We start from the raw sequence: 23,156 nt of genomic DNA on the forward strand, positions 1-23,156 counted from the left end.
ATGCCCCCCCCCCCACGGAAAGCTCTATGCAAGTACAATGTGCTCTACACACTCTATCTACGCATGCCATGTTTGCTTTACGATCCAACACTATTATATGTGATGTTACATTACAACCCTTGAAGTTTACGTCCTCCAAACAACATGAAACCCACCATAAAAGAAAATCATAAGGTTATAGGCTCGCCTTACTTGAGTTCTACAGTACTCCTTACTTCCTACGTGCCAAGTTCTCTCTTTGAGAACTCCTTCTCAGCTCTGTGAGTTAACAAGTATAGACCGCTTTCTAATTCTTTATTGCAACCTTTAGCCTTTTAGTTCTCTAGTGACATATATATAATTACCTAACACTTTTGTAACATTTAATGGCCTAGTAACTTGTGTGTAGCGGAAAATAGCATGAACATAGTGAGCATTTCATTAAAATAGATTCCTAATGAGACTAACAAGAGTGCTTGGGTGGAGAAAGCAACAAAAAGCATAACACCTAGTTAGATAGCATGAACAATACTTCAAAAGAGAGAGAAATTAAGCAATTGACAACAGTTGAGGACCGGATTTGCATGGAGTCGGTCCCCCCTCCAAAAGGCTTTGTATTCCCATCAAGAGAGACATTTTACAATACAATTTCTTGTGTTCCTTCAATACTAGCTAGTGCAATGAAGATGGAAACTTCATGCACTACGCAAAACACTTATTAAACACAACATCAATTCCCTCACGGTCTCAGACCCAAGACCTCACACACCTTCGAAGATGGTGAGAGCTAGCGGAGTATGAGAGTAGATTGAGAGAAAGAAGGAGTATTCTTACGAGAAAGATGTACATCTCCTCACATAATCACTCATATTAGCATAGCTAGCATGGTAGAGGAGATGAGCATGCATTGAAACTTGACTCTTGGTTGGATTTGCATCACAAAGCCAAGAGTTATTGGTGTAGGCCTCCCTTCTCACAAGCTTGGAGTAGGTGATAAGCTTTCCGTTAAAGCTTGAGAAGGAGAGATAGTCTTCTTTACTTCACACATGAGCTAGTGTGAGTGTGTAGGTGATAATGCCTTTAAAAAATCAGCCCCCTCTCTCTCTTGGTCGACCCCTCTTGCTATTTGCTCTTGCTAGCATCCTATTGGACCTCCCTAAGCTTAGCCAATGGTAATTAAGCAGCATAAGTGATAGCCTTCGGACATGTGTCCCCCTTTCCCCTTTTGTGAGAGCATTAGGTAATTATTTAATTCAACTAAACTCTCATTGGACCCCTTTGCCTCCTGGCCAATAGGAATCAGGCAAGCCATTGGGCTGCTAAATGCTCATTAGTCCCCTTGGGAGACTGACCAATAGTCTTCTAGAGAGCTTAATTCTTATTGGTTCTTTTATTAAGTGTTTTTAAATTAATTAAATTAGATTTACTCTAGCCTAATTCTCATTGGTCCACCTCCAAGGCCATCCAATAGGAATTGGGTACACCTTGTGGGCATCTGGGCTAGGGAGCTAATATGTGTCCCTCATTCCCTTTGTGTAAAGAGAGCTGTGTGTGTGTGTGTGTGTGTGTGTGTGTGTGTGTGTGTGTGTGTGAGAGAGAGAGAGAGAGAGAGAGAGAGTTTCTCTCTCATCCCCTACTTGCAAGGCTCGCCCCCTCCTATGTAGGGATTGCCAAAGATTTTTAGGACACACACAAAGCATCCAATTCCCCCAATGTTTGACCTTTGGACACAACCTTTGAATTTTGGAACCTTAGCATTTTGGAAGTCTTAATGGGTTGAACCTTAGGGTCTTTTAAGCCCATTGTTGCACATGGCTCTTTTACAGATGGCCCCCCTTTGGATCGCTACTATGGCCGGTCTGCTAGCTTAACCAATATTCTAGCTTTTTCTCCCCTAGCACTTCCCCATATTAAATGATCAGTTTAACATGAGAAAATCACTTAGGAGAACTAGATATTGATTATTATGACAACTTTGTTGCTTAAAAAACATTAAATACTACTTGGATGAACAATATAATGTTACAACTAAGGGAATCATTGTCCTTTCTATCTTTAGTCTTTAAAAAAACCACTCGTCAAATTGAGATGTCTAGAAGATAAAACCATCCTGTCAAATCTAATTTTACTTCTTGAAAATTGTTGGAAGCCAAATATAATTGACTCGGGTCTTTTTTACTTCTTCTAGTGTGCTAAAAGTTGAGTACAACCCATTCAAAGTTAGTTCAAATGAAACCTCCTAAACCATAGAATTTCACTTGAATTCTCTTTGTTGACAAACTCTTTTATGGATATGGAATTTGAAACTTTTGTTGAATCATAAAATAAATCAGAATCGGGAACATAATGCTCTGATTATTTGGTCAAAGTTCTGTAACATAGTTATAGTTGACAACTAGGACCCCTTAATTATGTTAGCACACACAACACTAGCTCCAAATGGGTGAAATGCTAAGTTGTACCATGCATGTGGGTTTAGCGAGAGGGATTGAGAACTAGGTGGACATGCATTATCCATTTTCATCCAAATACTTTTCATTTCTTAGGTAGCCATGCACAATCTACCTTTGAGCTGCTACCAAATTTGTCCTTGATTGTTTCAATACGCGTCCCTACTTCCCAATATTGACAATTACAATCGACTGTGTAATTGTATACTAACATATTGTTAATGGTGCATTCCTTTGCAATTGATTGCATTTTTGTTTGTGAAGGTTTTTTGACGGAGTGCCATAGACCCATAAAAATCTTTATATTCTATCATTTCAACCACAATGTGCTTTCCAAAAGCAAAAATCGGCCTATAGTATGGTAACAGGTGGTAACCTGCTAATGTGCACAAATAATTTGAGCATTGGTGCCATAAGAGATTTCTGTCTAATGCACTTCATGTATGCAGACCTTAGTCTTTCTTGCATAATTTTTATTTGTCATATGGAACTATCCCATTGTCCCATCTTTATTGTGAGGGTAAAATTTATAGTTTTTTTCCCTTCTATAAAAACTTGCGCGCCAAAACTTAGGTGTGCCATCATCATACTATGAGTTTTCACACTCAAAAAAATCTATCGTATCATAAAATTGTCACTAAGAGTTTGGTCTAAGTAAATTAGAGTTAGTCTTACTCTTTTTTTTATTGTTTCTATCACCCAAGTGTGGTAGATTGGTTATGTCATTTCCCTCTTGAATAACAGGTCTTGAGTTCAACTCTCCTCATCAGCTAGATCTTTAAGGTCTCTTGGGATAGTTTCCTACGATGTTAAAACTCTCTCTCTCTCTCTCTCTCTCTCTCTCTCTCTCTCTCTCTCTCTCATACACACACACACACACACACACACACATTTCAGCGGAGTTTGCTAGACCGCCCATGCTATTGGAGGATTTGTTTTAGACCATATGTCACCATATCAGCCACCAGACAAAGCTTTTCTAGCATCCACACAGTTTGCTCAAGCTAGAGATAAGAGGATGGTGGTATGCTCATGTCACATCATGGGATTGTTATGGAGCACCTTTCACCATTCTAGTAGGACAGAGATGCATTGCATATCCACCTCTCAATTAGTGAGAGGCAGGACTCATGGTAGCTTTATACACGAGATGTGGATAACACCTAGGCAGTCCCTTTCTGTGAAGATGCTAAACTACAAAGAGTGTTTTGTGAGCATTTTGAAGGATAGATTCATATAGAGACCTAAATACATGGAAGGCTTCTTACCACATGGTCCTAGGGTGGTGATTGGCTAGCTTAGGGTTTCGTCACATCGCCTTGAGATAGAGGCTGGCAGTGTAGCTTAGATCTCCAAAGCTGAGCGGATGTGCCAAATATGCAAAGAGGAGGTAGGGTGAGCAAGGGGAGGAGGTGGAGGATGAGGAGCGTTACGTATGCGCTCGCAAGGCTTAGACTTCAATCAGAGAGAATACCCTACAAAGTTCAGACAAAAGCCCTCCATCTACCAACTTTGCGCCAATTGACCAGCACACAGATCACATTCTTTCAAAGAGTCGCCCTACCTCTGGCACCAACCCAAGGAGTTGCCCTTCAGAGAGCAAAAATTATCAAAGCCAATAAGCCAATAGGAGACAAAAAGCACATAAATTTCGAACACCCCATCTCTACTGACAAAGATTAGAGATCAGTTCCACCAAAAGAATGCACAGCATGTGGAACTGATCTCTTTATACCCTTTACATGTAGTCCTACATTCTGAGCCCCTAGCAGTAGAGCTCCATCTCCATCCATCCATCATGGTCGCCAATCATTGTACACCACAAATCACGGATTAACCATTTAGCTATAGCTAAAGTGTTTATTTTCAGTTCAGCTTTTCGTTTTTTGGGATGAAAAGGATACATCACATGTACAATGATTTTGTCTCATGGGACGATTTCAAACTTTCAAAGATGTTAATAAAATCTCTCTCTCTCTCTCTCTCTCAGAGGTAACTTCTCTCGCTTTTCAATTATCAAGAGTTCAAGCCTCTCTAAGGCTGGGTTCAGACTGAGCCGGCGGAAGAAAGAAGTCTTCGCAAATCTGCCGCCTAGTGTGAACAGTGTGGAGGCAGAACAGTGAAAAAGCAAAGGGGTTTGAGAGAGGCCATCAACTCTTCCGAGGGGGGGGGGGGGGTCGGAAGAAAAATGGAGGGCCCGGCGGAAGAGTGCCTCAACTTCAACCAATCAACTTTCGCCATGGAGCATTGACGCCCCTTCGCAGTTTTCTTCCGCCGCCTAGTCTGAACCACCCTAACTATCCACACGAGAGGACACCATAAGAGGACGCTCTAATAGTAGCAAAACAACGGTGAGCTCTCCACCCAGCACTACAATAAGACTTACTACCTCAACATAGTAGTCCCATACACAAAGTTTCCCCGTTGCCTCCTCAGAAATAGGTCAAGCCCATCAACCAAGACTTGTGGTGTACCGGGCTACATACCAGTGCGGCTTTCCTACATCGAATGTGGCCTCTTGGCCCTAGCCATGGGCCCCACTCCCAACTCTATGCAACCATAGTGTGCCCTGCCACTCTTTCGACAAAAGCTCACGACAGAAAGGAGAAACCCCCTACACCCCCGGCAAGTAATTGTAGAGAGGTGTTCATAGCTTGCAAGTTTTGGTTTTAGCTAGCTAAGTCCACTTGGCCACGATTCACAAAGCTCACACCACTTGCTCACGGTGGCTGTCGGGAGGGCTACCAAAGGAGAAGCTCGATCAACAGGCGAGGTGAGAAGCAAGCAGCTATAAGCAACTTTCAAGAGAGGAATAAACACAAGCGACCTTCGTCTAGAGTGTGTCACGACATTTTTCTTGTTGGCTTTCTAGTCACAAATGCAGTTATCAATTTCCATCAGCAGGCAATCATGAGACCACACCTAGTTCTTGTTGTTATAGACAAGGGCTTGACTAGATTTTCCTGCATCACTCTTCAGTAGAATGAAACACATAGCAATGTCAACAGTCGAAAGTCAAATTGAAACACTAATACTGCTTAAAATGTGTGGCTCGAAAGCCCTAAAATTTGGTATGCGGTACAAGACTCTTGAATTAATAGCCCATCCATAACATAAATAGACAATGCAGATGGTGGTGATCCATAAAGCGTGTGTCAGGTCTGCCAAGAGCTGTTTTATTTTACAGAACATAGCAGACTTGACACCATAAAATAGACTCTACAAGATAGTATACAAGCGCACACACACCTGTGTGGATCAAAATACTCCAGTTCTCCAACATACTTTGCCGGATCGTTGGTCAAGATGAGTAGAATAGATCATGTCAGTAGAGTAAGATGGTCTTACCATCAAACAATCCAAAAAAAGACCACCCTTCCAAAAAGAGCAATCTACTTCCTGAATACCAAACTCGAAATCGACATCAACAACATTGCGCCCTTCTCCCTTGACATCAATTTGACCAACTTCAAATTCGAACCATTTCTCATACCCTTTGTTTGGCAGGCGAAGCAAGTCCAAGTCCTTCTCTGAAAGTGTGCCCAAGTGCGATATGAAGAATTTGAGAGGCCGCAACCACATGAGGAAGTGCCCTTGTCCACCTTGAGGATTGACAACCTTAAGATGCCAGCACACAGAGTACTTTCCTGGAGGGAGAGTGCACTTCCACCTCCCTTTAACTTCAAGCCAGCATACAGCTACCAAGTGTGCTACCTGCGCCAGTTAGGATCCTGACAATTACTAGCGGTGTCAATAAAGGTAGAGCTACATTGCATTAATACCAAACCTCTATGAATTTCTTAATATTTGTTGGTATAAACTAAACATATCACAAAACGATGTTAATATAAAATATAGGATCAGTAGAGGGTATTAGGGTACTGTCTGGCATTTTCAAGCTGTAGCGACCACAATAGGGTGATTGTGGCGTTGGACGACCTCCTTACGACTGCTTCTCTGAACACCACAAGGGGTAGCATTAGATAATTCTAATATGGTGTACTTTTGACTTTTCAAAATGACAAATTCTGATGCCCTTGGTTCAAAGATGTCACATGCACCACCTCTCCATGCAGAGTGGCGAAGTTTAGAACCGCACCATCGGCATTTGAGGCATCTTTTCCTCATTGTTGTACTTACATGATCCATCCAGGAAAGACTCCGGGTGAGCTAAGTTGCCATTTTCATACTCGTTTTGAATCTCGAGCCAATGAAAGTGCATCTCACGAGACATCGATGCCTTGTTTTCAGATATTCAAAAGCCAAATTTTAAAAAAATGAACCACAAATAAAGTCTACTTCGAAATTAACACTATCCTAGCCTTTTGCAGCCTTTGCACACTAGAACACCAGTGCTAGCCTCTAGGAGGTGGGGTTCAGCTTCAGGTGCTAGAAGTTTTCAGCCCCTAAATGTAGCAGTTGAGCAGCTATTCAACCGCCACTACCTACAGCAGACCATCCCATCTACAAGAAGCTCCTTGAACTTTTTACTTGTTCACACAAAAGGGAGAGACATACAACATTCTGAAGCACCTGACAATGGAGGGCATAATCCCTTGATACAAGAACATGGTAACAAGTTGGACATGACTGATGATTTTACTGGCAAGATCAATTTGGTAAATCAGAACTGTGTCATTGCCTATCACCAGCAAACCAAAAGCGTTGGCCATATATGAGGCTAACTGTTAGGATCTATAGTGGTTGTGTGGGTGTTCAAGGAGCTTTGAAGGAGAAAACAGCCATAGCCACACAGTCAGAGAGAGAGAGAGAGAGAGAGAGAAGAAGAAGAAGAAGAGGATTTTTTAACAGTCAGAGAGAGAGAGAAGTACACAGGTTCAATAAATTAGATTCAAGAGAGAGAAGTACACAGCTTCAATAAAGTAGATTCAAGTTACAAAATGCATACAATACCTTAGCATGAAATATATGTACATGAGGCTTTATTTATAGATAGATAAGAGTAGATATCCGGCTGGCATCTCTCTATTTGGCTTACACATAGCCATACTAAAGAGCTTACATATAGGATGACGGTGCACATAATATCTAGGATACCATTCTAGCTAGCATGCCACACATGCACTTAATCTTCCACATAGACCTCTACAATTAGGAGATGTTGCACACTAACAACTTAGACCAGGCATAAGACATGCCCAACCAATAATCCTCCCCTTGGACACTTTACTTCACTTGAAAGAACTGAACAAGACTGAAAGAAAGAGCGAGACACAAGAGAGAGAAAAAAGAGACGACACAGAATGGCAGGTCCCAAACCCTCAATGTCACAAAGTGATGACGTGGCGGACAGCAGAAACCCTAAAATTCCAGCAAACCCTAAAATCTGCCAGAAACCCTAATTCACAGCAAACCCTAATTTCTGGAAACCCTAACTGCTGGCTGAAACCCTAATTTCTGGAGCCATTGCCACGTGGCAGGGTTGTACGGATTTTCCGGAAATTGCGTCGCAATTTGCGCTGGCAGCTTTTGGGCGTTGCTTTTTGCATGAAAGAGAGAGAACTTGCTTTTTTTTAAAATTAAAAAAAAAAAGAGACTCTCTCTAAGAGAGAGAACTGATGCTTTTGATTTTGAAAGCTTTTGGGGCTCTGCTTTTGGGCATCCCTTGTACCTTTAAATATGTGGAGAGGGCTTCACTTCTCAGAGCATCTGGACGCAGAGTCTGAGAGTGAAACCCTAGCCACTCTCTTGTACTTTGATCTGATTAATATAAAAAGAAATACCGAAAGGGGCACCAATCTTTGGGGCCAATATCTCTAGGCACGGAACTCCGCCGGGCCAGTGCAAATCTATTGTGATCTGTGAATTGTTTTGAAGTGGTTATTTGGTGTTGTCGCGGTTGATTCTTGACTTGGAGTGTCCAAGTCTGTTACAGTGGTATCAGAGCACGGCCGATTTCTCTTCTACGGGAAATCCGATCCCCGAAAATTTTTTTCCGCGGCACCTATGGCTTCAGGCAATGATCAGTCGACTCCCTCTGCATCTGGAGATGCGGGCTGGGATCACAACGAAGATTCAGACAGAGAGTATGGCCCGCCTCGGCCTACTCAGGCGGAGCAAAGAGAGATGGAGCGTCGTCGATTGATTGGCGATGCAACAAAGATGATGCTCAATTTTGCCAAGGATCCGAAGATGGCAAAATACATGAACCAGACCTCTTTTGGAAGAGGTACAGATGGAGTGGCAGAGCAACACCACTCCCGAAACCCACTCTCAAGAAACCTTCTGCCTCCAAGAAATATACGGAGAAGGAACTGGAGAACGTGGTTGATGCACGGATTGCTTAGCTTTTCGACGTGCAAAAGAAAGGCAAAAAGCACGGCAAAAAGCAGAAGAAAGGCACTAACTTCCCGGGATATTTGGGTCGTCGGTTGACATTTGACAAGGCAAAGAAACAGAAGAAGCGTGTTCGATTTGAAGGAGTACCCAGTTCTTCTTCTTCTTCTTCTGACAGTTCTTCTAGCTCCTCGGATTAGAGAGAAGAAGACAGAAAAAGCAAAAAGCGAAGCAAGACAAACAGCTTCGGAAAGGGCAAGAAAAAGGCAAAGAAGGCTACATCTCGCCCAGAGACTGACAGTTCTACTGAGGACTCGTCTACAGACAGCTCAGATTCCGATGACAGAAAGTTTTATGCGAACAAGAAGAATTTTTACAAAGCCAACCAGTATGACTTTCTCGAAGATAAAAGCAAGAAAGTCCGAGAGTTTAAGGAAGGTGGCCACTCGATCAAGTTTGATACTTTTTCAGGATACTCGGATGCTTCGAAGGCTGTGTCTTTTTTCAGCAGCTTGACATCGATTTCGTGAGAGGACGTTATTCAGAGCACTCCAAGATTCGGAGAGCTGCCTCTTACTTTAAGGGGAATGCTCGTACTTGGTGGTCCACGCTTCTTTTAAACAAGACTGCGCCAGTTAAATGGCTGAAATTTAAGAAGCTTTTTATTTCTTCTTGGTTGACGCAAGAATATGAACGAGATGTACGAGCTGCTTGGAACCATCTTCCGATGACCAAGAAAGATACAATCAATGCTTATTGTGAAAGATTCTGGAACTCTTTTCTACCCGCCTCTTCATTCAAGAAGATCTCGTTCAGAGAACAGATTGAGCGGTTTACCTTGTGTCTACCTACAGAGATCCGAGATCACTGCTTGGAACAGAAGTCAGCTTCTATTCAGGAGTTGATGAGTCGTGCGAAGCGGGGCTTTGCCATTCACTCTTGCAGTCTGACCTACCCCACAGATGAGGCCATGACACAACGAGCCGAACAGACTTCTGGGAATGAAAGTAGAATGAAAAAGAGCAACCCAGAGAAAAAAAAGGATGCACGACCCAAGCTTACTCCTGAGGAGAGAGCTCGCTTCATCAGAGAGGGGAAGTGCTTTGGATGCGGGGAACATGGACATATTTCCGCGAAGTGCCTTGATAAGGCACAGAAAGAACAGAATGATAAAGACGACAACAGGTCTGAGAGTTCGAGAGCAGCTGAGGAATGTGGCAGAAAAGGTAGATAGAAAAGCAGAACTGGTACCACATGGCGTGGGACCTGCACCGAATCTAATGAATGAAAGTACAAACTTTGCCGCTTTCGGGGCAATGTGAAGGATCAGGAAGCTCTTTTGAAGGAGCCAAGGCCAACTTCTTTTCACTTGGAATTGGCGGCTCGATTTGGAACTACGCCTGACAGACTGACGCCACAGGCGGAGGTAGTTCGACTGGCACCCGGATGGGATGTTGCCATTACACCGAGCATTGGCAAACTTTGTTTGCAATGACAGGGGTGTTCACGGCACGCGAGTGACGTTCTACTCGGGATCCCTTGGTACCACAAGAACTACGCCGTGGTTGACTACCGGGCCGAGAAAGCGACTTTGATAAATGAAGGGCTTAGAGTTTGTACTTGATGAACTTCAGTTTTCTTACTCATTTTTTTGGGAGAACTGAACGATGGATAAAGGTTGAATATGTTTTGACCTGAAGAAAAGAACGCCAAGATTTTTTTCTCCACGCTCATGCCGATTGCTTTTGAGAGGGCCTGAAGATCATACCATTGATCTAATATCTGGAAGCACGCCACCGAGCCGGCCACCTTATCGTGTGAGCCGAGTACAGAATGAAAAGATTATGAACTCAGTGAAAGACCTCTTGGAAAAGGGTCTTGTCCAACCTAGTACTTCACCGTATTGCTCTCCAGTGTTGTTGGTTTTGAAGAAAGACAGATCTTGGAGAATGTGCATCGATTATAGCACTCTCAACAAAATCACCATCAAGAACAGATTTCCGATTCCTAAGATCGATGATATACTCGACAGGTTACAGGGATCCTCGTGCTTTAGCAGGATTGACTTGAAGAGTGGATATCATCAGATCAGGATAGCGCCAGGAGATGTCTACAAGACAGCTTTTCGGACGACTTTTGGGTTATTTGAGTTTTTGGTGATGCCTTTTGGCTTAACCAATGCTCCTGCGACATTTAATCGGATGATGGATAGGATTTTTCGAAAGTACAGGCTATTTGTTGGCACTTTCTTTGACGACATCATTGTTTTCTCCAAGAATGAGGCAGAACACAGAGATCATCTGCTTCAAGTCTTTCAGGCATTATGAGATCACACATTAGTGATTAATGCTAAGAAAAGTGAATTTTTCCTACCAGAGATACATTTTTTGGGACACATTGTGTCAACAGCAGGAGTGCAAATGAACCCGGCCAAGATAGAGACTATCCGTGATTGGCCCGATTTGAGGAATGTCCATGAAGTTAGAAGCTTCTTGGGACTGTGTTCGTACTACAGGCGGTTCATACGAAAGTTTGCAGAGGTTGCTTCCCCTTTGCATACCTTGACACAGAAAGGAGTACCTTTTTCGTGGGGACCCACAGAGGTGACTACCTTTCGGACATTGAAAGAGAAATTCACTACAGGACCAGATTTGACTTTGCCGGACTTGCAGAAATCATTTGAAGTATTTTGTGATGCTTGTGGTCGTAGTCTGGGTACGGTCTTGATGCAAGAAGGCCATGTCATAGCTTACGAGAGCCGTTTGTTCTCTAGGCCGGAGATGACAGCACAGATCTATAAGAAAGAGCTTTTGGCGGTTATCCACGCTCTTACTCAATGGTGGCATTACCTACTCGGAGCGGATTTTACTGTCTTTACAGACCATCAGAGTTTGCGCTACTTCTTGTCACAGAAGCAGCTTTGGGAAAAGCAGATGCGGTGGGTGAACATCTTGTCACAGTTCCACTTCCAGATTGTCCATATGCAGGGACAGAAGAATGTAGTGGCAGATGCTTTGTCTCGAAAACCGTTGGTTCTGGCTATTTCCGCGATACATCACAGGAGCTTCGAGGATATGGTCGATCAGTATGCCACAAATACAAATTTTGCAAATATTTTCACACGGATACGAGATGGGGAGACAGTAGCGGGATACTCCCTTTGGGAAGGCTACTTGATGAAAAAGACTATGTTGTGCGTTACACAGCCGTTGAGGGAAAAGGTTATGACTGATTGCCACTATCCACCTTTTACGGGTCACCGCGGCATTGCTACCACCATGAAAGGGGTAGAGAGATATTTCTTTTGGCGAAAACTCAGGAGGATGTGGAAGAGTTTGTGCGCAGTTGCTTGGTATGCCAGAGGTCAAGTTTGACAAGCATAAGGCAAAGGGATTGTTACAGCCTTTACCCATACCCACCCACCCCTGGGAAAGTATTGCAATGGATTTCATTTTTGATCTCCCAAGAACACAGAATGATCACGATGATTTTCCGATTACATGGCACGATTGTCTCCGACAAAGACCCCAGATTTATGAGTTTGTTTTGGAAGGCAATTTGAGAGAACATTGGCACGCAGTTGCAGTTCTCGTCATCGTTCCACTTGCAGACTGACGGGCAATTTGAGATTGCCAATTAAGTGATTTTAGATTTATTGAAGTCTTGTATCTCGGATCAAAAGACTCAATGGGAAAAGAACTTACCTTTGGTGGAATTTGCCTATAGTAACACGATACACTCTTCGACGGGAAAGACGCCATATGAGATTGTTGAAAGTGCTGCGAAGGTTCCATCCTTCCTGAGCACGAAAGATTAGAAATTTGAAGCGGATGAATATTCGCGAGACTTGGATACGGCTTTTGCCAAGGTTCACGAGACTTTGCAGAAGTCTCAAGAACGACAGAAAAAGGCAGCGGATCGCCATCGTCGCGACTGGAAACTGAAGGAGGGTGATTGGGTGCTCTTACGTTTTGAGAAGGCACGCCTAAGAAAGAAAAAAGGAAAGGAGAGGCTTTTTCCAAAGCTTAGTATGTGATACTATGGACCTTTCTAGATTACTGACAAGATAAATGATGTCTCCTTCCGATTGAAACTGCCAGATACTTGGAGGATTCACAATGCATTGCATGTGAGTCTCTTGAAACCTGTTAAGGGTGATGTGCCTGATGATGGGGAGCCTGATGAGCAACCCAAAGTGGAAGAAAACGAGGAGATCCTTGTTCCTGAACAGATTTTGGCACATAATGATACGAAGAGAGGTAAAGTCCGAAGGCGGTTCTTGGTTAAGTTCAAGAACTTTCCTGCATTTGATGCGAAGTGGATGGAGGAGGAGGACCTAGCAGATACTCCTCGGATTGTGAAACTTTCCCTCGATGTTTTGGTTTAGCATAGTCTACTCCAAACGGAACCCAGAAACTCAGCTTGGCCGAAGATCTGGTGCAGTGGGATGCACAAGAGGGGAGTCACTCCACTCCTTTGTCAACAGATGCCTCGATTTTGATACTAAAGTCACTGATGTCTCTTTGAGCTTCAAGGATACTGAGAGCTGACAGTATTCTGCTAGATGACTTTATGAAATGGAATTCCTGATTATGATACTGATTTGTTCTCGACTTTTTGTAAGTGCAAGAACTGATAGACGAAATGACTACAGCATTTTGGTCTACTTGATCTCGAATAGACATGGTTGCAATAGGGGTTAGTCAATCGGACATCGATGAGGTCCCGATTGGACCTAGATGTGATTGCTAGCTACATTGCCGATAAATCATGGTCTAAGATCCGAATGAATGTTCAATGTCATGTGATGTCCTGTGATGTCTGGTGATGTCCTGTGATGTCGTCTGATGTGACTGTCGATTTTGTACATGTGCTAGATGTGTGTTCCTAGTACGTAGGTACTAACAGTCAGTGTCTGCTAAGACGGTTTATGGCTTTTGTAAATTTTGCAGGCGTAATCGCGGTCGATTACAATGCTTTCAAGAGGGGGGTATGTCACAAAGTGATGACGTGGCGGACAGCAGAAACCCTAAAATTTCTGCAAACCCTAAAATCTGCCAGAAACCCTAATTTGCAGCAAACCCTAATTTCTGGAAACCCTAACTGCTGGCTGAAACCCTAATTTCTGGCGCCAGTGCCACGTAGCAGGGTTGTACAAATTTTCCGGAAATTGCGCTTCAATTTGCGCTGGCAGCTTTTGGGCGTTGCTTTTTGCATGAAAGAGAGAGAACTTGCTTTTTTTTTAAATTAAAAAAAAAAAGAGACTCTCTCTAAGAGAGAGAACTGATGCTTTTGATTTTGAAAGCTTTTGGGGCTCTGCTTTTGGGCATCCCTTGTACCTTTAAATATGTGGAGAGGGCTTCACTTCTCAGAGCATCTGGACGCAGAGTCTGAGAGAAACCCTAGCCACTCTCTTGTACTTTGATCTGATTAATATAAAAAGAAATACCGAAAGGGGCGCCAGTCTTTGGGGCCAATATCTCTAGGCACGGAACTCCGCCGGGCCAGTGCAAATCTATTGTGATCTGTGAATTGTTTTGAAGTGGTTATTTGGTGCTGTCGCGGTTGATTCTTGACTTGGAGTGTCCAAGTCTGTTACACTCAAGGGCCCCCTTGCTCTATTGCCAGAGCAAGTACTTGCACAATGCTGATACAATGATGCTAAATGTTGAGATGCTAATATGCTGATGGGTACTGATGCTACTGATGCTCGGTATTGCTGATACTGAAGGGTACTACGGGTATTGGGTACTGGAGGGTATTGATGGGTAATGAGGGTTACGGCAGGGTACTGCAAGTGCTGAGGTACTGCGTAACTGATGGGTTCTGTGTCGACGACGACAATGAAGACAACGACGAGGTGCTAATGGGTTCTATGTCGACAACAATGACGACGACAACGAGGTACTGAGGGGTTCTATGTCGACGACGACAAGATACTGAGGGGTTCTGCGGGGTATAGCGGGTATTGAGGATCCCTATGTTGAGCTAGGCAAGAGCCAAGCCGAACACAAGGGGTACTAGGTGATGGGGTACTCTGTCGACGACGAGGATGTCGACGACGATGGCGAGGCTATGGCTGAATACCGAAACTGCTAGCGATGTTGATGGCTAAGATCTACAACCATGACGAGGCTAGGCCTTAATGCTATCACCGAGGACGACGACGGCTGAAATCTGCTGGCTGTTCTGGCTGAAAACGCTGAGCTTCTTCTTCTACTGCCTCTCTACTTCTCCTAGCCTCCAGAGGGCCCCTTATATAGGTGGAAAGGGCTGGGTCGAGCAGTCCCAAATCAGCCCTCACGACCATGCTTAATAAATGCTGAAAATCACTTAATAAAAGATAAAATGCAAAGAGGTGGTTCATGCAATAAAACACCTATATGCTAAATGACTGAACTATGCAAGAGAGGGTATGCAATTATGACCGACTTGGACATGCACATCCTGCTAGAGGCTCACAAAGTCATGCTAGGTCCTAAGCTAAGACTCATGCTAGACTGTAGCAGAAGCTTGTCTAAGTGGCGCAAGTGCAATGCGCACGTGACATTACCCCTTGTTAAAGGTGAGGCACAACTGCCGAACTTCTATCTATACTTCTGATGCTGAATGCTTCTGATGCTCGTGGATGCATAAACCGATGAAAACTTTTCCAACTTGTGGATACTGCGGATGTACGATCTACTACGATGTAAACACCAACCATATGAGTTGCTAGGTAGCCTTGCTACTGTTACAAAATACCAACCGTGATGCTGACTCTGCCTTGCGAGCAAGTAATACCACTCGAATAATCCTGTCGTGAAAACATTGCGGGTGAAGATGAAAGGTAAGGGTGCTCGAAGATATTTCCAAGGGTTTCTTGTCGACGGAAGTGGATGCACGCTACATGCGAATGCGACTGCAGAAGAGGGTTAGGGATCCTTTCACCAACTCCTTCCATATCCGCAAACAAGGCAAGTAGATCCTAGTACTCAAGATCTGAATTTTCGTGTATCCGATGTCGACCTTTGTTCAAAGACATAGCGATGAAGACGGGAGCTAATAAGTCCGGGATCGAGACTCGAAGATTCTTTCAAGAAAAAGAACTGAGAGAGGTTCTTTTGGGTTCTTGGTTCTGCTTGGGTTCTTGATGGTTCTACTTGGGTTCTTGGTTCTTTCCTTGAGTTTGCGAAGCCGAAGAACGCACAGAGCTCTAATACCAATGTAATGTGCAATGGAAGGGTTTAAGGATTTAGCTCGGATCTAGTACTCCGCACAAACATACGGGACACTTTACTTCACTTGAAAGAATTAAACAAAACTGAAAGAAAGAGCGAGACACAAGAGAGAAAGAGAAAAGAGACACCAAATGTCCGGTCCCAAACCCTCAAGGACCCCCTTGCTCTATTGCCAGAGCAAGTTCTTTCTTTATTCTTGCACAATGTTGATACAAGGATGCTAAATGTTAAGATGTTGAGCTGCTAATGGGTATTGATGCTACTGATGCTCGGTATTACTGACCAACGCTGGAGGGTATTGATGGGTACTGAGGATTACGACGGGGTACTGAAACCGACTTGTGGGGGCGGTAGGCTTTGGCTTTCACCCGAAATTCTTTACTTTATACACATAGAGAGCACTTTAGAAAGGTAACTTGCGACGGGAATTAACACTTAAGTACACACACGGCTCGGAAGTTAGAATGCTTCGAGCAGACGCCGACAACATGTAGGCCCCAAAATTGGCGCCCCTTCGGTATTTCTTTATACTTTGAGAGGGTAAATTACAAAGTAGAGTCCTGGGAATTCTTTACCTGTATCCAGCTAGATACCACCTATTTTGGCCAAATTTCGATAGCATAACAACCCCAAAACTTGCGCGAAACCAATTCCCCTGCTGGAACTCACTTCCACTGGCATAAACCCTCTGATTCCTGCCCAAAAACAGTAAATTCAGCACGCTGTATTTACTGGTTTTTGCATTGTTTTCAGACCTAAACAATCCCCGAGCTGTCCTCTGCCAGTGGGCACTGTTCCCAATGGTTCTGCAGTCCGTATGGCTGAAAAATAGTCCAATTACAGCGTATACACAGCGCTGAGAACGCACCTATTTGGTGAGGTTATGACCCTCACCGGTGCTTGCTTTGAAGTAGCAATTAGCTACTCATGTTCCTGCTCAAGGAGGCTCTTGCCTCAGCACGAAAGCATGAAACCACACAGCTGTACATCAATCAAATGAAGAGCCCGCTTGTGGGGCATCACATAACTGCACGTAGGGGGAGAGAGAGTAGTGTGTAGTGTGCAGGTCATCACTCCTAGCACCACACTGTACATAGAGTGGAAAGGAAGCACTCCATAGCTCTTAAGTTGTGACAGGTTCTCAATGAAGCATCCCCCCAACATAAATCAAGCGCCCCCTCTTCTGCGCTTGACCTATAATGCATCTATGAACAAATAGATGCAAAAGGGGAAGAATTTCCATGGCTTCCAAAACCTGTGTATCGTTGAAAACGCAACAAAACAGCCTTGTAAACACGCATCTGATGCCTTTCAATGCTGAAAATAAGCTCCTTGGTCCTAGTAAAGTCATGGGAAGCTCAAAAATGGAGAGAAATGCCTGAAAATCAAAGTTATCAACCTCCAAAACTGCTCCAAAAAGTCAGTACGAGTTTTGTTCTCCCAGACTTGGTAAATTGGCCAAAAAGTGCCACTTGGCACTCATACATGCAATTTCTCCGCATTGGGCTTTCCGCTTAAAAATCTCTTAACTTGTGTATCAATTGACTTTGCAACAGAGTAATAAAATGTTCCCCTTGTCATTCTGAAGCTAATGACGCGAACAGATTTCATGGCCCAAAATAGCGTTCCCTAAATTTTAGGGGATGCTTCCTCGTTGGACTCCCATCGGTCATCTGATCATCAATGCCCACTGGGACCGCATCCAAAAATGCAATGTAGTCGAGTTGTCGGGTACTTTCCTTTGGTGACTTTATGCCTTTATCGAGTTCACTTCCTAGTATCCACCAACTTGCTAAGTGTGACAGGGGGACCTACATGATCTTGAATTGAGCCTAGACATCCTTTTACTTTACGAGTTCCAATGCCGACCAACTTCCCGTCTGCAGATGAAACTATCGTTCACATTGGCCATACAATATCCAACCATTTGCAACTTCAAAAAGAGAGTCTCAAAAATTAAACAAAAATCATTGAAAAGGAACCAACAACTAAGGTTAGCAGTTGCCACGTCCTCGTGACAGGTACTGCGGGTAATGAGGTATTGCAGGGTACTGCGGTACTAATGGGTTTTATGTCGACGACGATGAAGACGACAACGAGGTGAACGGTTTGGCACTCCGTCTATTTTTTCATCTACATTGCATGCACAGTCTTTTAGGAAGACAAGATTTTCTCCAGTCACTTTACATAAAATAGGTATGTTCATGTTTTTGTGTTGGAACTGGTTTCAGGAATTTTCAACCATGGAGATTCTTGAAGAAGAAAGAAGCATGACTCTAGACGAAGTTAAAGCATTGAAGGAGCCACAAAAGACTTTGTGTCGCTTTCGGTGCGGCCCAAAGAAGCAAGCATTGCAGACCTTTATGAAGTTCAAGTACCGCACGACCCACACATCAGAGTGGGCCGACGAAGAGTCCCTTCCAGAATTCCGGATGTTATTGGCGATCTCCTTCGACGCCATACAGTTGGGTACCAATACCTCACTTTGAAAAGGAGGGGATGTCACTTGACACATCCAACCCTATGTGTCTGTGGACAAGCTACAGCATAACCAAGGTTCAGTTCCGACAAGTCAGTCTAGAATAGGACATGATCTGGCACTTATGTGAGTCTATTTGCAGACCGTGCATGTCCAGACACTTAGATTAGATGCATATCCTCTTGTTGCACACAGCATGACCATCAGATTCAATCACATCCCATCAGTAGCATTTTTACAATGCATAGACCTATTTTCCCTATTTTTGACATTTTTCACTTATTATTTTTAAGTGACTTTTGTTGGAAAGTAGGTAGGGCAATTTTGCTAAGTTTGTATATAAGCAAACCTAGCACTAGCACTTTCTGGCAGAAGAGGCAGCAGGAGCACCTTGCTCAACACGCAACTTCTCAGCAAGACCAACCCCCACGACAACTCTGGCGTTTTCTCTCAATAGAAGGCCTAGCGTTTTTGCACCAGATCAGCCAGCGTTTTTGCGCTTGCAGATTCCCGGTGACAGTAGACAGCAGATCAGCCCTAGCGTTAGCAAATTCCCATAGCAACACAGCAAATTTCCTAGCGTTAGCAAATTTCCCCACAAGGTCAGTTTTCAGCCCTAGCGTTTTTGGTTTGCAGAACAACCCTAGCGTTTTTGCGGAACATCGCGACAAAACCAGCCATAGAACCAGCGTTTTCAGTTTTCAGCAATCAGACATCGCAGAAGAAGTCCCCAAACCTCGCAAATCTCACCTTCCCACAGAAGATCCTCGCCGGCGGGTCGGGGTCGGGAACGGGGTCGAGAACGGGGTCGGGACGGCAAAAGTCAGGAAACGGGGACGGGGGTCGGAACAGCACAAAAAAAAAGAGTTTTTTTGGCATTTTTTGACCTACACACATGCCACACACATAGAGCATCACTTTGACCATAAATTTACACTAAATAGACCAAAGAACACGAGTCATATACGCTGAAATGTGCTAATAAAACATCGATGATCGATGGATACAAAATGAGAAGTGCATGCCACAAGGGCTCAAGAGTCAAAAAGCCTAAAGGACTTAGGACAAGCCTAAGGCCTCAAGGATAACAAAAAGTACAAAGGGCTATGTAGTAGGTAGAGTCGTAGACTCAAGAGTCTAGACTCGAGAGTCGAGTGATCAATGATCATCAAACTCAAGAAGTGCTCGCCTGCTGAATCTCCACATCGTCGTCGTAGTCGAGGTCGTTAGCAACGTATGAGGGCTCCGGCTCGGGAGGCTCGCATTGAGGCTCGAAATCCTCCTCTAGCTCCTCCAAAAGAGTATCGGCCATAGATGGATTCTCTTGTGCCATCTCCCACTCAGTGAAAGGATCTGCCTTGTGTGTGATGCTCTTGGCAAGCATGCGCAAGTTAGCGCTCACAAACACCAAATCATTGGCCCTCTGAACGCCAAGGCGATTCCTCTTCTTAGAGGCAATGTGGTTGTACACACTCCATAGTTGCTCCAAGCAACTAGTGGTACATGCTTGGCTAAGGACACGAACAGCCAAGCGCTGCAAATGTGGGCCATCTCCTCCATAGTCCTCCCACCACAAAACCGAGCCAATCTTGTTGCGATCAAGCTGTGCATCTACACATCCATAGGAGCCCTTCTTTTGCCTGTAGTTGAGTAGCTCGTCTCTAATCTTGCGCCTAATGTCACTGCTAGGCTCAAGGCGCTCCAATGCAAGCCGCCATCCTTTGCTCACCTCCTTGTCGGTCTCTTGACGCCTTCCTTGAAACTCAGGGTCAAGCACATAAGCTGCCGCATGAAGTGGAGAGTAGTATCCATTCCACCTCGACTCACACAAGCCATGAATCTCCGCATACTGAACAGGGTCAGGCACAAGCTTCTCAAGTGCCTCTATCATCCGATCCATGGCTTCGTAGACTTTGCCAATGCATGGCTGCAAGCCATCCACCACTCGAAGTAGGTGTAGAATAGGCTTGACCATGGCGTCAAGAGTCTTCACCTCCTCCCACCAAGCGGCGTCGTCGGCCCATTCTCGGCATTTCAATCCTACTGCTGATGTAGACTCCGGCATGGCCTGGAACTCATCACTGAGAAAGAGGCCCCTTAAGGCTCCGCCACATGTAGACAAGCGGCCTAGCATAAGCCAATTGAATGCAAATCTTGTCTCTGAATATTTGGGCAAAGACAAATGGCTCCTCTTTGAGAATTCATGGCGCACTTTTTGATGGTTGAGCACAAAGGAGACAATTCGAGAGGCGTCACCAATGGTGGGTGAAATCCATGACAAGTTCCCTATGTCCTTGAGGAGGTTATTGAGGCAATGCGCCATGCAAAATGTGACATGGATGTTGGGATACATGCCCTCAAGGATAGCTCCGGTTGCCCTATTTGACGCCTCTCCATCTGCAACCATACAAAGGACATTCTCCAGGCCGGTGATCTCTATGGTGCTTGTCCACTCCGCAGCAAGCATCTCGGTGGCCTTGCCACTATCGGATGCATCATGTGACTCCACAAAGTACATCTCCCCCCGAGAGTAGGCCACCACCCCGTGGATGGACCGCTTGCGGGTGTCGCTCCATCCATCTACAAGAAGAGAGACGCCATTGGTCTCCCACAAATCCTTTGTTGCTTGGGCCGCTTGCTCCACGGCAAGCTTCTCTTTGTCAAGAAGGGTGGTGCGAAGCCTCTCCGATGAAGGTGGCACATAAGAGGAGCCATATTCCCCTATTTTCGTAACCATGGTTCGAAAGTATGGAGACCTACCCACACAAAATAGAGCATGTTGCGTTAGTATGGAGAGTCGAGAAATTATAACCCATTATGAATACAAAATGGAAGATTGCAATGTGCATATGCCAAGGGAAACTCGCCGCGAAGCATGGAAGGCAATGTGGTCGTGGAAGAAGAATCGGGCAACTAACCTATCTACCTCTTCCTTCAATTTAGGATTCCAATTTTCGTTGAGAGTGGTTTGGTGATGCGGAAGGGAAGAGGACGGTGTAGATCCATGGCTCTTGAAGGTTCGAGAGATGTTGTCAAGGTTGGCTTCCCTTTGCTCTCGCGGTGTCGCCGTGGCGGAGGGATCAACGGCAACAAAACGGCCCCTCTTGGCCGCTTCCGCAACCTCATACACCGTGAGTTTCTCAAGAAGATCCAACCTCTTCTCGGGAGCTACATGAGGGCAAAACTTCACCTCGTGACCGGATTCATGAAGAAGATGGGCTCGCACTTTGTTTGAACCACCCGATCTCTTGTATGGACATAGCTTGCACGTCCATGGTCTTGCACCGCCACCTTTGCCACGCGAGCTAAAGTCGACTTCATCCCACCACGACCACGTTTGCACGGCGGGCCTCCTTCGAGAAGAAGCGGCTTGAGAAGTGGAGTTGGCTTGAGATGACATGATGGTGGAGAGACTCGAGAGAGTAGAGCTTAGAAGTTAGAAGGGTTAGAGGAGAGCTTGTGTGGAGAGAGTAAAGGAGAGCTTCAGAGTGGGTAGAAGAGGGAGAGGAGAGCTTCAAAGTTCAAACTTGAGCCTTGAGCTTGAGGGAAATGGAATGAGCTTGAGCCTTGAGCTTGAGGGAAATGGAATGAGCATTGAGCATTGAGACTATGAGTATTAAGAGGCCCAAGGGAGCCTTTTATAGCCTCCCAAGGGCCAAGGCTTAAAAAATATGGCAGTTGGGGCTGCACAGAGCCGTTGCAAACGGTCAAAAACGGTTACTTTTTTGAATCCGACCCCTGCCGACCCCGTCCGGTCCGTCCGACCCCGGTCCGGCCCCGGCCGTCCCCGATCCGTCCCCCCTGCGACCCGCCCGTCCGGCCCGTTTTCCGTCCGTCCCTCGGCGTTCCCAGCCGTTCCCGGCCCGGTTACGGCCGTTCCCCGGCCCTAGGGCCCGTCCCCCCCGTCCCCTGTAACTATGCATTTTTCACTTATTATTTTTAAGTGACTTTTGTTGGAAAGTAGGTAGGGCAATTTTGCTAAGTTTGTATATAAGCAAACCTAGCACTAGCACTTTCTGGCAGAAGAGGCAGCAGGAGCACCTTGCTCAACACGCAACTTCTCAGCAAGACCAACCCCCACGACAACTCTGGCATTTTCTCTCAATAGAAGGCCTAGCGTTTTTGCACCAGATCAGCCAGCGTTTTTACGCTTGCAGATTCCCGGTGACAGTAGACAGCAGATCAGCCCTAGCATTAGCAAATTCCCATAGCAACATAGCAGATCACGGTCCAAAATAGCAGTTCCCTAATTTTTAGGAGATGCTTCCGTTGGGCTCCCACTGGTCATCTGACCATCTATCCTCATTGGGACCGCATCCAAAAGTGCAATGTGGCCCAACTCTCGGATACTTTCTGTTGGTGATCCCACCTTGATTTTATGCCTTTATTGAGTTCACTTCCTAGTATCCACCAACTTGCTAGGTGCGACAGGGGGACCTACATGACCTTGCACTGAGCCTAGACATCCTCTTATTATACGAATTCCAGTGCCGACCAACTTCCTGTCTGCGGGTGAAACTACCGTTCACATTGGCCATACAATGTCCGACCATTTGCAACTTCAAAAAGAGAGTCTCAAAAATAAAACAAAAATCATTGGAAAGAAATCAACAACTAAGGATAGCAATTGCCACGTCCTCGTGACATAGTTAACACCTGCCACGTCCTCGTGACACCACCTCCAACTCTGAATGGAGAGTAACCCTCCATCTGTCTGAGGGAAGGGAGAAT

General features: G+C 44.9%; 1 protein-coding gene across 1 annotated transcript in view; it reads right to left on the reverse strand.

Moving 5' to 3' along the window:
* Nucleotides 1-5,503: 5,503 nt before the first annotated feature.
* Nucleotides 5,504-23,156, reverse strand: part of LOC147444197 (putative F-box protein PP2-B12) — a 28,260-nt gene continuing 10,607 nt past the window's right edge. The window contains exon 2 of the mRNA XM_086526901.1: nt 5,504-6,143. Within this exon, the coding sequence (XP_086383027.1) occupies nt 5,688-6,143 (456 nt within the window). The 3' untranslated portion in view covers nt 5,504-5,687. The remainder of the gene's footprint in view (nt 6,144-23,156) is intronic.

The sequence above is a fragment of the Adiantum capillus-veneris genome, chromosome 13, assembly GCF_014529385.1.
Source record: "Adiantum capillus-veneris isolate H3 chromosome 13, ASM1452938v2, whole genome shotgun sequence".
Taxonomy (NCBI): domain Eukaryota; kingdom Viridiplantae; phylum Streptophyta; class Polypodiopsida; order Polypodiales; family Pteridaceae; genus Adiantum; species Adiantum capillus-veneris.